Source organism: Thalia democratica, chromosome 3, assembly GCF_965202585.1.
Source record: "Thalia democratica chromosome 3, ktThaDemo2.hap1.1, whole genome shotgun sequence".
NCBI lineage: Eukaryota > Metazoa > Chordata > Thaliacea > Salpida > Salpidae > Thalia > Thalia democratica.
This window is the reverse complement of record NC_139167.1, coordinates 50,540,013-50,553,821: the sequence shown is the minus strand read 5'-3', so window position 1 is coordinate 50,553,821 and position 13,809 is coordinate 50,540,013. Positions and strand designations below refer to the sequence as shown.

The following is a 13,809-nucleotide window of genomic DNA, read 5'->3' as shown; positions in this document are numbered from 1 at the left end:
CTAATTTATAACTAATCTCCAACACACCTTACTAGAAATTTATAGTCAGTTTACAATTAAAATAGACATAGTAAATCAAAGAGAGTTATAAATTAGACTCATCTTTATTAACTATCTAAGATAATTAGTTTGCTTTTTAAATAATCTTATTAATCAAAACCCTCTATTGTTTTTGTATAGCAAATAATTGTTGTACTCAAGTAAAATTAGATTTATCTTTTACAAAACAACAAACGCGGCCATTGTATGTCTGTCTAAATTTTTTTAAACAGTTTATCTCATAAGATAATAGAAATTGTTTTTTTTATAAAAACCAATAAAGTGTTTTGTCCATTAATTATATCAAACTAATTTTCGAACTTTGTAACTTTAACAAGTAAATAAGTTATGTTTGTAAACTTAATACTTAACAAAATGTAACTGTTTTACGCAGTACACAATTATTATATATACCCCTTTTTTAGATTAATAAAAAGTTCCAAGTATTAGTAAAAAATAATAGTGAACACTTTTTATACTATGTACTTTATTTAATCTTCTTAATTAAGTAGTTATAATTTTAAAATTTAATGTAATTATTTTTTAAATTAGTTTTGTATAATTTTTTTTTTAACAAATTTAAGTCTAAAATATAATTTATGTTTTAAATTTTAAGCTTCATATAAAAATACAGCAACACAACTATTAATAAGTTTATATGTTTTACATTACTTTACTTACTTGAAATAAGATAGTTTTATGATTTTTAATGTTTTGTAAAACTTTAATAAATTAAAATTTATAGGGTTTTAACTGTTATAATGTTAAATACTAAAAATACTATTGATGCTGGAGCATTGATAATAAAAGCTAATCCAGATAGAAAGCGATGTGTAAACAACAAAATTATAAAGAGAAACAAAATTCCTGATGAAATTTTAAATAATGAACAGCTCAATTTAGCTATAGAAGTATTACCAAAAAACTATGAGTTTGAAATTCACAAAACTATATACAGAATAAAGAAGGCAAATGCTAAATGTGTTGCACTTCAATTTCCAGAAGGGTTAACAATGTTTGCTTGTCCAATTGCAGACATTGTGGAAACATTTACTGATGCTGAGACAGTAATAATGGGAGATGTGACCTATGGTGCATGTTGTGTTGACGACTTTAGTGCAAGAGCTCTTGGATGTGACTTTATGGTTCATTATGGTCACAGTTGTTTAATCAGCACAAATTTAATGCCTGATATTGAAATTCTATATGTTTTTTGTTATATTCAAATTGACACCAAACATTTTGTAGATGAAGTTGTAAACCACGCCAAAAAAAATAATATTAAAAAAATTGCTATGTTTAGTACAGTTCAGTTTACTATACATTTAAAAACCACTAAAAAAGAGTTAGAAAAACAGGGTTTAGAAATTCTTATATTAAAAAGTGCACCCTTATCTCAAGGTGAAGTTTTAGGTTGCACTTCCCCTAAAATGGATGGCATGGGAGTTGACTGCATTATATATTTGGGAGACGGCAGATTTCATCTCGAGTCTATGATGATTCACAATCCTTCTATACCTGCCTACGCTTATGATCCTTACGATAAAAAACTCACAATTGAAGGATATGATCACGACAAGATGAGGGGCACTAGGAAAGAAGCAATAGAAACCGCATCTAAGGCAAAGTCGTGGGGAATCATAATGGGAACACTTGGAAGGCAAGGTGCCCCTCCTGTTGTCAAAGACCTCAAAAAGAAAATTGCAAAAGTAACTAACACCGAACCCATCATTGTTTTACTGTCAGAAATTTTTCCAAGCAAGCTGAGACTTTTTTCAGAAGTAGATGCGTGGGTGCAAATAGCTTGCCCTCGATTATCTATTGACTGGGGCAGCACATTTGACAGGCCCTTGCTTAGTCCGTATGAAGCAAATGTTGCATTAGGAATTTGTGAATTTGCAAATCCCTATCCAATGGACTTTTATGCGTATGACAGTCTGGGTCCATGGACTCCTAATCATAGCCATAATAAAATATCAATTAAAGAAAGAAATAGGATAAGATCTGAAGCTATGGTGAATCCAAGTGGATACTAAACAAACTATTAGGAATTTTTTTATTATTTATTTTAATAAAAATTAGAGTTGCCTTTTTAGCTAATTATGTTTTTTATCTTGTCTCAATTTACTTACATAAGTTTATCATCATTTTAGTTAAAAAAATAATATGAGATCTAGACCAAATTCAATAAGTTTAGACACTAATAGTCAGCCTACTTTTGCAGTTGATGAGCTTATAAAAGCTGTTGAAAGTAAGTTATGTTTATCTTCATATAAGCTTGTTTATTAAAGTTTTTTATATGTTTTTTAAATTTTAACTACCTGATCTTAAATGATAGGTGTAGTTTATTATTGGTATGTTTTTTAAATTGTAATTATGTAAGACTAATAAATTTTTATCAGAAATGAAGTAGTGAAGGAATTTTTTAAATATTGTTTGTAATATTTAAAGTTGACAAAAGATAGAAGACATTGTTGAAAAACTTTATTTTATAGTTTTTAAGTAATAAAGTATGACCCTTTTATCCTAAATATTATTAATTTTGTTAACAATTTCAAATAATTTAATTTTATTGAATACTGGATATTGTTATTATATTGTCTATTGTGCAATGTTGAACTCAGGCATCAAAACCTAAGCCCCTTCAACAGGACACAGAATTAGAAAAATAAAATACATTTATTTTCAACAAAAAATAATCATACACAAAACATTTAACAAAGTTAGTATTATAAAAAACTCCTTAATAAATTTAAACTTATTTACTTGATATAAAAGGCGATAACTTAGTAAATACATACAAACACATTTGTTCAAAATAAATAAAAGTGAATTAACAGTCTGTTAAGGGGAGGCGTAGAGAAATAAAAAGTAATTAATATTACAAATAAAAAAATCAAGAAATCTCTAGTTGATTTAGAGGGGATAAAAACTATGAAAAAAACATTTTTTGCATTGTTTTTTTGGAAAGTTACTGAATTTTACTGGTATTTATACTATTTAAATTAAATCATTTAAATTTAAGGCGGAAATGTTCCACCCTCTCACGCAATACTACATCCTATGGTAACTTTTCCACATAGACTTCGCTCTGTGAAAAAATAAACCTTGCCACTGTCTGTTGTTAAAATTTTGTTAACATTTGTTTTTCTATTATTTCCTCTTGAGTGATAATTATTATGGAAAAAACTAAAAAATTGACTTAAAAAACCATATAGTTGCCATAAGTAATTTTATAAAGCAATAAATAAATCTATCCATCTTTGATACTACAGAGACTTCAATCCAAGTTTAACCAATCTATCATTATATGAAGTATTATATATGTTGGAGCGACTACATATCAAAAGGGTAAAATTTATTTGCACAGACTCAATTTTGTAAATGCCTTTTTTTTTAAATAGGGTGACCAAATTTGTATATTGTATTCAAGCGTAGGACAAACGTTTATTTAAAATAATTCTGTCAGAACAGTAGCTGAATTAGTTTTAAAATTTTTTGATATTTGATAGGATGAAACTTGTGCAACATTATATAAATAATTTATGTGTTCGTTCCATTTTAAATTTCAGAGATATATATTCCTAAATCTTTAAAAACTTTAACTGTTGGTATCTTAGTGTTATCGTTTAATAAGTCAATTGGGTCAAATGGTTTGTTTTTCTTAATTGTCAGAATATTATTTTTTTTAGGATTTAAAGAGTTTTTGGCCATTTGTAGATATTGTCTAGAGTAGATTGTAAAGAGATGTTTAACTCATTAAAATTTTTTGTGTCACCTGCAAATAAACTCATATTATATTTTAATATCAATGTTTAGACTAATATGGTTAATGTAAATTGAAAAAGGAAGGGGACAAATTACACCACCTCCTGGTACTCCTTAGTATATAGATAAAGGGTCCGACAGCATATCATTAATGACCACTCTTTGTGATCTCCAAATTTTAGAATTATTAAACCACTTCACTAAGGATTGATGCAGTTCATACTGACTCAATATTTTTAATAATCGTTTGTGTGATACTGAATCGAAAGCTTTTTTAATATCAGTGTAAGCTGCTTTGAAACATTTGTTTTTGAGATAAGGAACTATCCATGAATGTAATCATGTTAATAGTAATGTTTGACGGGCGGCAAGGGGCAAAACAAAAATGGTTATCAGATAGTAAATTATAGTCTAGGGGTCGGCAGGTCAAAAAAAGAACATTTTTTATAGGCTTTAAAAAACATAGTTAAAGATAATTTTTTTAACAAAAAACATTTAGGCGGTAGATTATCCTTTAAAGATAACACTAAAAATTTATTCTTGTTATTACTAGAATATTAATATACTAAACTAGTAAAAAAAAAAAATTTAATGCGGCCCGCGGGCTGCAGTTTGCCGACCCCTGTTATAGTCCATATGATGATTAAGAATTTTTATAGATATAATATGTTCAAAAATTCTTTATATATGATTTTTCTGTTAAATGTACTTTTTATTACTGTTGTTATATTTTACACCTAAAATATTTGTAACTTTCAAAGTCATAGGAGGGGGTATAAATCACTTTTTTCATAGTATGACCTTTAGAGTTTAAACTTAGCTACAAGTTGCATTTTAAAAATTCGAAATAAATTTTGAGATGTAGCTGGTTACAGTTGGAGAGTACAGTATACTGTAAGACTATGAAATTTAAGCTCAAACTTTTAGGAAATCTCCCTTGCTATATTTAAAAAAGTTCTTTAAAGATTAAATAATTGCCATGTACACATTAGTAACTATTTGAAATTTTACACAGCCAAAACTTACAATAAAAAAGTCTAAATAGATTTGAAATATTTTCAAGGCATATTCATTAGAGTGTTTATCTTCACAGCTATTTTTGAGTTTCTGGCTGGAATTTTTTATGTTTTGGAAATATCATAAAAACACCCTGTTCAAAGTTTTAGATGACTAGAAGAAACTTTGACCTCGGCCCAGCCAATTTTCTTAAAACCACCCAATTCAAAATATATAGAATCCAAAAAATTCAACCTTAAAACTTTTGGCTGAGTTTTTTTTTACATGTGGCTAATTTTCACATAAATACATTCTCAACAATCTAAAACAATTTATAGAAAGTTTTATGGTGGTATTTTTTTTTTGAAAAAAAAGTGGAAATTCAAGAAAACTTTTTGAAAAAATTATAAAACTTACACAAATCAAGAAATGTTACCATAAAACTTTCTTTAAATCGTTTTAAATTGTTCACAATGTTTTGTGTGATAATTGGCCATATGTAAAAAAATTTTCAGCTTGAAACTCCAAGGTTGCATTTTTTTGATCTTATACATTTTGTATTGGGATGGTTTTTAGAACATCAGTTGGTGCCAAGGTAAAAGTTTCTTCAAATCATCTAAAATTTTGCACAGGGTGTTTTCATGATATTTCCAAAACATAAAAAAAAATTGCCGGAAAATCAAAAGTAGCTTTAAAATAAGCACCCTAATAAACATACTAAAGTTTAGTTTTTAAATATTTGTAATTTTAAACAATTTTAGTATATTTAGTTTAATCACATTTTCTACTCACATTATTTTTTTCAAGTACACAAGTTTAGTTTACCAATTATAGTGCCTGTAATAAAGCCAAATTTTTTATATTTATTATTTTAGATATACGTTCAGTGTGACTATTTAACATGGAATCCTAGAGTTTGTTATGAAAAAATACAGAATTTGAAACAATTTATACATGTAAAGTAATAAAAATTAGTTTAGAAGAGAAAAAAAAGCTATTATACAAAAATGTATAAAATTCAAAGTTTATTTATTATAAAACACGCTTTTAGTATCTTTTAAGTAACTTTATACAAAAAAAACCTTTGTTTACTTAAAATTTAGTTTTATACTAAAAAGTGACAAGAAATCTTGTACGATCAACTTATAAGAAAATTGAAAAACCTGGAAAAAAAAAAAACTAAAAAACCAATGGCTACCCTGTACATAGCTATTTTCATACATTAATATTGTGGCCAAAAAAAAATAATTGAAACTATAATTTAAACTTTTTTTATAATTTTTGATTTAATATTGTTATGACAAATAAAGAAGAATTGTAATATTTATGGTTTCGTGCTTGAATATTCTTTATTTAAACAGGTTTTTCAACTGATAGTTCACCAGAAAAAGTGCTTTCTGATAAACATCAAAGTTTTTTTCATCATGTGGCAAAGACTGGTGATACTTTGTAAGTTTTTTTCGTTTTATTCTATTGTATTTCCATTATCAAATTATAGAGTTATTTTTTATTTACTCAACTATTTAGCTGTGACTAATTAAAATATTTTTAAAACATAACATAGTTGAATTATTTTTATATAGTTTTACAAGTTCGATATTATTTTAACCAAATAATGAAACTATAAAAGTATTTAGTTTAGTTTGTAAATATCAGTTTGAGCAACGCATTTATTACAACCAGTTAAAATTAATATAGAAAAATTAAAAATTTTTTTTTTTCACTTGTTTATTATCTATAACACAACTTAAAACTTTGTTATTAAAGATACACTTTTAATTGTTTTTGCACATTCAACAAATATTTTTTTAGAACGTCATGGAATCATGTAAAAGAAGTATTTATTCAGAAGTTGAAGAAAGTCATTAATAAATTTCACGAAGACTCTGAATACACTGAAGGAAAAATAAACAATAATTGCGAAAATTTAAAGTTTGATGACATGAAAAAAATACTTATTGAAAAAGCAATGAGTTTTGAAAAGTTTGTTTATGTTTGTCTTACTGTATAAATTTATAAATATTAAAAACAATGCGTATTCGTAGTTTTAAGACTTTGATTACTTACAAGCAGTTTTAAATTCTTATCTTTAATTAATTTGTTTTATTTGATGTTTTTTCAATCGTCTAATAAAAAATACTTTAACTTTATTAGTGATAAATACCAACTAACTTTATGATAACTTCAATGATTTTCTCTCTTTAAAGTAAGTGATTTTATATAATTTAATTTTAAAAAAGTGTTTAGAATTTATTCTCAACAGCGTTCCTTTCACATTCCAACGCTTGTGCGAGCTGCTGGACAATCCTACCAAGAACTACACGAGGTGTGACAAGTACATGCGCGCTTTGGATAAAAACATGAAAGTGGTCAGCTCTTGGAACAACAGCAACAAGTATTTAGTTTTTTTTTTGTATTCGTTTATGTAATCTTTGTTGATCTAATGTACTCTGTATTAAATTTTGCAGAGTATCAAACGATGCACCAGCAACAAATGGTACTTCCAGCGATTTGAGCACTCCTGTCAAAAATCAGTAAGTTCAGTTGCATTAATGTTTAAATAAATGAAGTTTGTTTCAATTGTACTTTAAGGTTACTGTATTTGATAAGAACATAAATAGTTTAATTGTGCTGAAGATTATCTTTTATTTTGTATTTACATTTCATATTATTCGGTTAATGGTGTTATCATTAACTTCAATAATTTACTGGCTAGCTTTACTTAACATAATAATTTTAAATATTAAATACTGTTTAAAAAAGTTGAAACTTGATCTTCTTTATAAGGCATTTAGTGACATATTTGCTGAAAATTATATTTAATGATAAAAAGTTAGTCAGATTATTTTCTATTTAAATACCACCTATTGTGTTTTAAAATTAATTCAACTGTAAGTAAAGTATATCCAAACGTTTTATTAGTTTCTATGGTAAATGCCAAACTGGGTTTATAAGATAAGAGTTATTTTTACTTAACAAGTTGTAGTTGCTGTTTATTTTTGATCTTCTTTGTTGGTTTAAAAGCATGTATTTAGGCTTTTTAAGACTTTTTAGTATTAAAAATACTTGGTGAAGATGCAAAGCTTAAATGAAAATTTCGAGTATTCCTTATCAAATGAATTTTATAGAACTAGTGCAATTAGTAAAAACTTAAAAAACAACGATTAGTTATCTTTACAGATAAGCAAGATATAGTTGCCACTTAATAAGTAAAGTCAATAACAGATCAATTTTTTTTTTTGAAACCAAGTTTGTTTTTATTTATAGTTTTTACTCATAACAGGGGAAGCACCGCGATGTATTCGACATTCAACCATCCAATCAGACGCCAGAACCTGCCGCCTTCTCCCATGCTCACCTCATCCGGCGACTCCAAAGTCACAGTCCGTTTCCCCACCGATGCTCCAATCAAATTGTCGCTTGAAGTTGGTTTTTTTTATACTGTAGACAGGTTAACTATCAGTGTTGATTACCGCTTAAGGTTGGTTTGTGTTTTTTAATGATGTACCCGTTTGGATCATTGCATTACGCTAATAACGTCTGAAATTAAGTGTTAGTCTATAATTAGTTGAACTATACGGTTTTTTTAAGTTTTTCAAAAAAAATGGTTATAAGTTTTTAAACGCATGTGAAATTTAGTAAAACATTAAAGTACTCGCTTTAATAATTATAATTTTCTTTATTTTAAATTGCTTAAATTTTAGGAAGTGAAAAATGATGTTTCTGAAGAGAAAATGGATGTTGACGATGAAGTGAGCAGCACCTCTGTTGATGAAAATTCAAAAAAAGGTTCTTTTTCATGTAAAAACTATTTGTATTTTTGTTAATTATTTATAATTCATTATTAGTTGTGCAGTTTACTTATTACAGAAGATGTTGAAAACAAAACTGAAGAGGAAACAGCAAAAGAACAGAAAGATGAAGTAGTTGAAAATTTAGCAGAAATAAAGGAGCCTGAGCTAGCTAAGACTGAAACTTCTGCGCCTGAGGTTTGTTTTATTTATAAACAAAAATTTTTTTCTGTGTTTTAAGTAGAGAAAGGTCATTACTGAAATATTTTTTAGTTAACTCTTGGCTGTTTTTTATAGCTCAAAGTTTTTTTTTGAGCTATAAAGTTTTTTTTTAACTTTGAGAGCTAAATAAATAATAAAAACTATAAATTTAAAAATGGCTGTTCACTTAAAATCTTTGTTCTACTGCATTTTTTATGCAACATATTGATCAAATTAAAATTAGTTTTAATTTAGTTTCATTTAATTTTCTTCTGTTTAGAAAAGAGGACTTTTTTTAGAAATTTTGATAATAGTTATAGTTAAAACTTTAAAAGTTAAAACTTTTTGTTAAAGTTATTTATAATAAACTTATAAATTTTAAGAAAACGAAGATGAAAAAATTTGGTTTATGTATGTTCAGATATACAAATTTTTCAAAACAGACAATACCTTAAATTTTAAATAAAATAATTTCATACATTTTAAAACATTGCGTTTACATAAAAACTTTGTCAATGGTACGATTGCTGAATTTATTTTTAAAGACTTTTTTTACTGTGAAAATGAAATAAGCTTAACTTTTAGGATGCTGGCGAAGTTTCAACAGTTTCTAGTAAACGGAAGTTAGAAACTGAATCAGAAAATCAGGAGCCATCCGACGAAGTTCCCGAGAAAAAAGTAAAAGTGGCGAAAGAAGAGGAGCCTCAAGCGGAGGCAGAAGAGTCGAAATGTGAAATGAAAGTTTCAAAAGTTGAAAATTCAGATGTCTCTGAAAAAGCTGATTGCAAAACTTCTAAAAAAGTAGTTCCGGTTGTGCCTGAAAGTAATGATGTTGTAGTTTCTACCGAAAAAATACCGGAGCCGAAAGTTTCTGATGACGAAAAGTCAGATTGTGTGAGTGCGAGTTTACCTGAACCAAAGATGGAAACTTCCCCTGAAAACTCAGTTATTAAAACAGAAGCTTCAGAAGTCCCTGTACCTGAGTCAGTCGGATCCAAGCCGCATGCAGATTCTGAAAACTCACGTGATGAAAAAGTAGTTGTTGAAAAAGTTGACGATGCAAATGCTTCTTCTGGAAAAGTTGATGAAGAAAAAGCTTCATCCGAAAAAGTCGATGAAGAAAAAGCACCATCTGAAAAAGTCGATGAAGAAAAAGCATCATCTGAAGTAGTTGATAAAGAAAAAGCACCACCTGGAAAAGTTGATGGAGAAAAAGCACCATCTGAAAAAGTCGATGAAAAAGCTTAAGTATATAAGCTAAATATTTCCTGTCGAATGTTCATTTTTTTATTTTTGTAGTCATAGTCTAAAATTCCTGAAGTAGTCTATGTTTGAAATTTAAATAGATTTTTGAACTTGATTTATTTTAATTTTAATGTAATTGGAATCCTGTTATAAAAAATTATGCTGGATGCTGAATAGTTTAAATCATTTCTGATTAAGTGTTATAACAGTTGTTGAATGGATATAACACTATGTATAATAGTTATTATTGATAAAAAACTTAAGCAAAGTATCAAAATAAAAGTTTGTTTTTGAAAAAGTTTTGAGAAGAGATTAAAAATATTAGCATTGTTTTAACTTTTGAACTTAAATTATTGTCTATGTGATTATTTTAATAAATAAATAAAATTTAAAAGTTTGTAATCGATACTACAAGTAATTTATGGAGTTTGTTAATGAAAAATACTATCTACAAATTACTTGAAATATAAGTAAACCTAGTTTCAATAGTTAAAAAAGGTGGCTGTTCTCTGATTAACTTTTTGTTATACACGAATTAGTTTTTTGAAGTATTTTTTAAAACTAAATGTTTGAATACACAATTACAAATATTGTTTTTACCTAGTTTTTATAGTAGTTTTTTTATTTAACAAATTAATATTTAGCGATTAATTAATTAGTTAAACAAAACAAATTCAGTTTTTCAACCAAAATTTGTAGTAATAAGTCGTCTAAAGTTTACATAATTGAACTATTGTTCTCACAGGTTCTTTATAAGCACAAAATTTTACTACAAGTTATTTTACTGGGTAAGATTCAAATATGCACGAAGGGAAACTTTTGCACGGGTTGAAATTTTTTTAATTTTACCATCACTGATACCCTAACCAGGCACGTAGCTTGGTACGTTTCTGCAGAAACGCTGTGCTGGAAATCGCGAATTGTCCCTGATTTATAAAAGTACACTTATTTACAAATAAACTATTTAGAAGCACTGCGAAATTTAAGTTTGAAAAGCTATTAAGACGGTTGCATTACGACCGATTTTTGATACAAATACAGTGTTTTAGCGTTAGCAACGGCAGTTTTACAGATGAACTCTTGTTGATGACATTGTATCAACATCCTTCTACTTTGAATTATATTCTTGAGTTGGAATTCAGTTAAGCATTTAGACTGTTATTAAACTGTGTTGCTTTAAATTTATAGAGAAAGTACCAACATATTAAAATATTCTTTTTAGCTTATCAATTTTTTATGCAATTTTACTTATTTTGTTACATCTTTTTAACTAACATTTTTTATTAAACACCGTTTATTAAACTTTGCTGTTGTAAGTTGTAACCAGTTGTTTTTAGTTCTAAATATCATTTAAGTTGTTATCTATACTAATTAGAATGATTAAGTCGCCGAAGAAGAGCTTCAGATTTAATCCGTGTCTGCTGACTTCAAAGTATACCGATGTGCAAAAAAAAAACTTGCTTTTATTTAAGCTTAAAAATGCCCTGCATTCTTAGCTTTAATTGTTTATTTATACTTAGTTTTGCACTCCTGAGAGATAATTTTGACATAAATGTACTCTTCAGCATTTTTAGTGTCTCAAAAATTGAACTAATTAAATACATGTAAATTGTATACATTTAGCGCTTTAAAAATTTAGTTTGTCATAAAGCTATGCATTGCAAAATTGATTCTAATAGAAGCTGTAGCTTTTTCTTAATAATCATACAATTTTATGTTACAAAAGTTTGCATAATTTAATGTTGTTTCTATTGACTATGTTAAGTGTTTGATTTTAAAAATTTCCACAAAAACTACGGAAGTTGTACAGTTACAATATAACTTTTTTTAGTTAAGATTTTCTTATACTTGTTTTCAATGAAAGTTTCAACATTCCATTTTTGAAGTATTAATATAACTGCATATTTTCATATTAAAGTTTTCAGATGTTTTTGAAGATTCGTAACTTTTTTTGAGCTAGCTACGTCCCTAACCTTTACCCAAGATTGTTAACTTTTTTTAATTAATTTTATTTTGTTATTAGTTACTGTTTTTTTATTTTTACCATCACTGTTAACCCTTACCCTCGGTCGAAATTGTTTTTGTTAATTAATTTTCTATTTTTTTTAATAATAAATTTTATTAGTTAATTTTTATAATTTTTTTTACTATCATTTACACCCCTAATCCTCGGTCGGTAACTTTCTTTTTATATTGTTTTTTTTTAATTTTTACTTTCGTGCAAAAGTGACCTTTCGTGCAAAAAAGTCCCGTTGTGCATATTTGACCCGTTCCCTATTTTACTAGTTCCTTAAACTTAATTCTATATCAACATTTATTTTAACGCAATAATATTAGGTACTAACTTTAGTTTATCATGTAAAAAAATGTTTTTTAAATTTTTAGTACATTATTTTCAATGCTGCGGTAGTCCTTAATAATTGATACGGGATTTTTTTTGTTTACCAGACAGTTTTACTAGATAAAAGATCATGGGCTTGACTTTATAAAAAAGGACTTATTGACTGCGTAATTTTAGATTTTTAAAATCAAAATTACCAAAATATAATCATTTAATAAAACCACTGTAAACTAAAGATTAAGAGCTTGTTTAAAACCTTGGTTGATTTAAAGTTATACTTTCTTTAGTTAAAACTTTTTTTTTATTCGAAGTTGAAGGCTGTTAATATTGATAAGTGAAATTGATTCCTATGACACTTGATATTTGCAACAATTTTTGTGTCGGTTTTTCAACCCATTTAAACAATTTATTTAAACGTTATCTACCAAAAGTTGAACAACCGTCTTTTTAATTTGTTAAAAAGCTTTAGGGGTTATGTTTATTTAGTTGAAATTATAAAGATGCTTTTATGTATGATTTAGTTAAGGTAAAACATTAGTCAATTTTTACAAAAAAAAATCGTTCTAATATTTTACTAGAAAAAGTCCTTGTTTAATGGTACTTAGAAAACTACTTCACTTTGAGAAAGTTATTTTAATGTAAATATATTAAGAGTGACATACGTAGAAAAGCTCGGTTTATTTAAAAACAATTTATTTCGATAATAAAGTTATCAGATAGTCTAATACTCTTTCAAAACATTTTACACTTGATAATAATCTACAAGGTTTGAATTAGTAGCTTTTTAAGTTTAATTTCTAGCTTTACCATCGTATTCATTGAATTGCTTTTCAAAAAGGAAAGGATTGGATGAAATTTTAAAATATATTAAATTGTAGCCTTTTTTAATGATGAACTTTTTTTTATGTTAGTTTTTATTTTATAACATCATAGTCCCCGAGACGGGTCAGTTTTGCACGGCAGAACCTACCGACCAAGGGTTAGGAGTAATAGTCAAAAAATACTGACCAAGGTAACAGTAATAGTACCTTTAAAAGAGTGAAAATGTATAAAAATACCGACTAAAGGTTAGAGCAGGGTTGCCACAAGGTCAGGAAAAACTAAAAAATGACAAAAGCCAGGGAAAAAAAGGGGTTTTTCAAAAAAAAGTCAGGAAATTTGAAAAAATCTTTTAAAAAAGTCAGATTTTGTCAATTTAAATTTACAAAACTCCTTATTTTCCAAAGCCTTCATATAGTAAAAACTCAATTAAAATCCTTAAAGTCAGAAAAAAAAATTCCTAGAAATTTACAAAATTATTTAATTAACAATGCCTTTATCTGGTATAGATTAATAAAATATCCTTTATTATACTTCAAAATTTATCTGTTAATATAATGAACAGGTACCCTACTTGAACAAGCATTTTTTGTAAGCTTTTAAGTATTG

General features: G+C 26.9%; 2 protein-coding genes across 3 annotated transcripts; both read left to right on the top strand.

Moving 5' to 3' along the window:
* Positions 1–800: 800 nt before the first annotated feature.
* LOC145832360 (2-(3-amino-3-carboxypropyl)histidine synthase subunit 1-like) lies at positions 801–2,210 on the top strand. The gene has a single exon (XM_082939678.1). It carries the CDS (start codon positions 801–803, stop codon positions 2,073–2,075), a length of 1,275 nt encoding a protein of 424 aa, XP_082795804.1. The 3' UTR covers positions 2,076–2,210.
* LOC145832733 (uncharacterized) lies at positions 2,123–10,419 on the top strand. 2 transcript variants are annotated; one of them, XM_082940057.1, is made up of 9 exons: positions 2,123–2,290; positions 6,165–6,252; positions 6,616–6,786; positions 7,067–7,198; positions 7,272–7,337; positions 8,087–8,228; positions 8,508–8,592; positions 8,677–8,792; positions 9,381–10,419. In XM_082940057.1, the coding sequence occupies exons 1-9, from the start codon at positions 2,206–2,208 to the stop codon at positions 10,041–10,043; spliced, it is 1,548 nt and encodes a 515-aa protein (XP_082796183.1). In that variant the 5' UTR covers positions 2,123–2,205; the 3' UTR covers positions 10,044–10,419. The 2 variants fall into 2 exon arrangements, with proteins under 2 accessions (XP_082796183.1, XP_082796182.1); XM_082940056.1 differs by having other exon boundaries at positions 2,124–2,290; positions 8,674–8,792.
* The last annotated feature ends 3,390 nt before the right edge of the window (positions 10,420–13,809 follow it).

Coding starts and splice junctions, on each gene's coding strand:
- LOC145832360 (XM_082939678.1), top strand. CDS start 801: ATGTTAAATACTAAAAATACTATTGATGCTGGAGCATTGATAATAAAA.
- LOC145832733 (XM_082940056.1), top strand. CDS start 2,206: ATGAGATCTAGACCAAATTCAATAAGTTTAGACACTAATAGTCAGCCT. Junction 7,199..7,271: donor TCTTGGAACAACAGCAACAA/GTATTTAGTTTT, acceptor TAAATTTTGCAG/AGTATCAAACGATGCACCAG. Junction 8,593..8,673: donor TGATGAAAATTCAAAAAAAG/GTTCTTTTTCAT, acceptor TACTTATTACAG/AAGATGTTGAAAACAAAACT.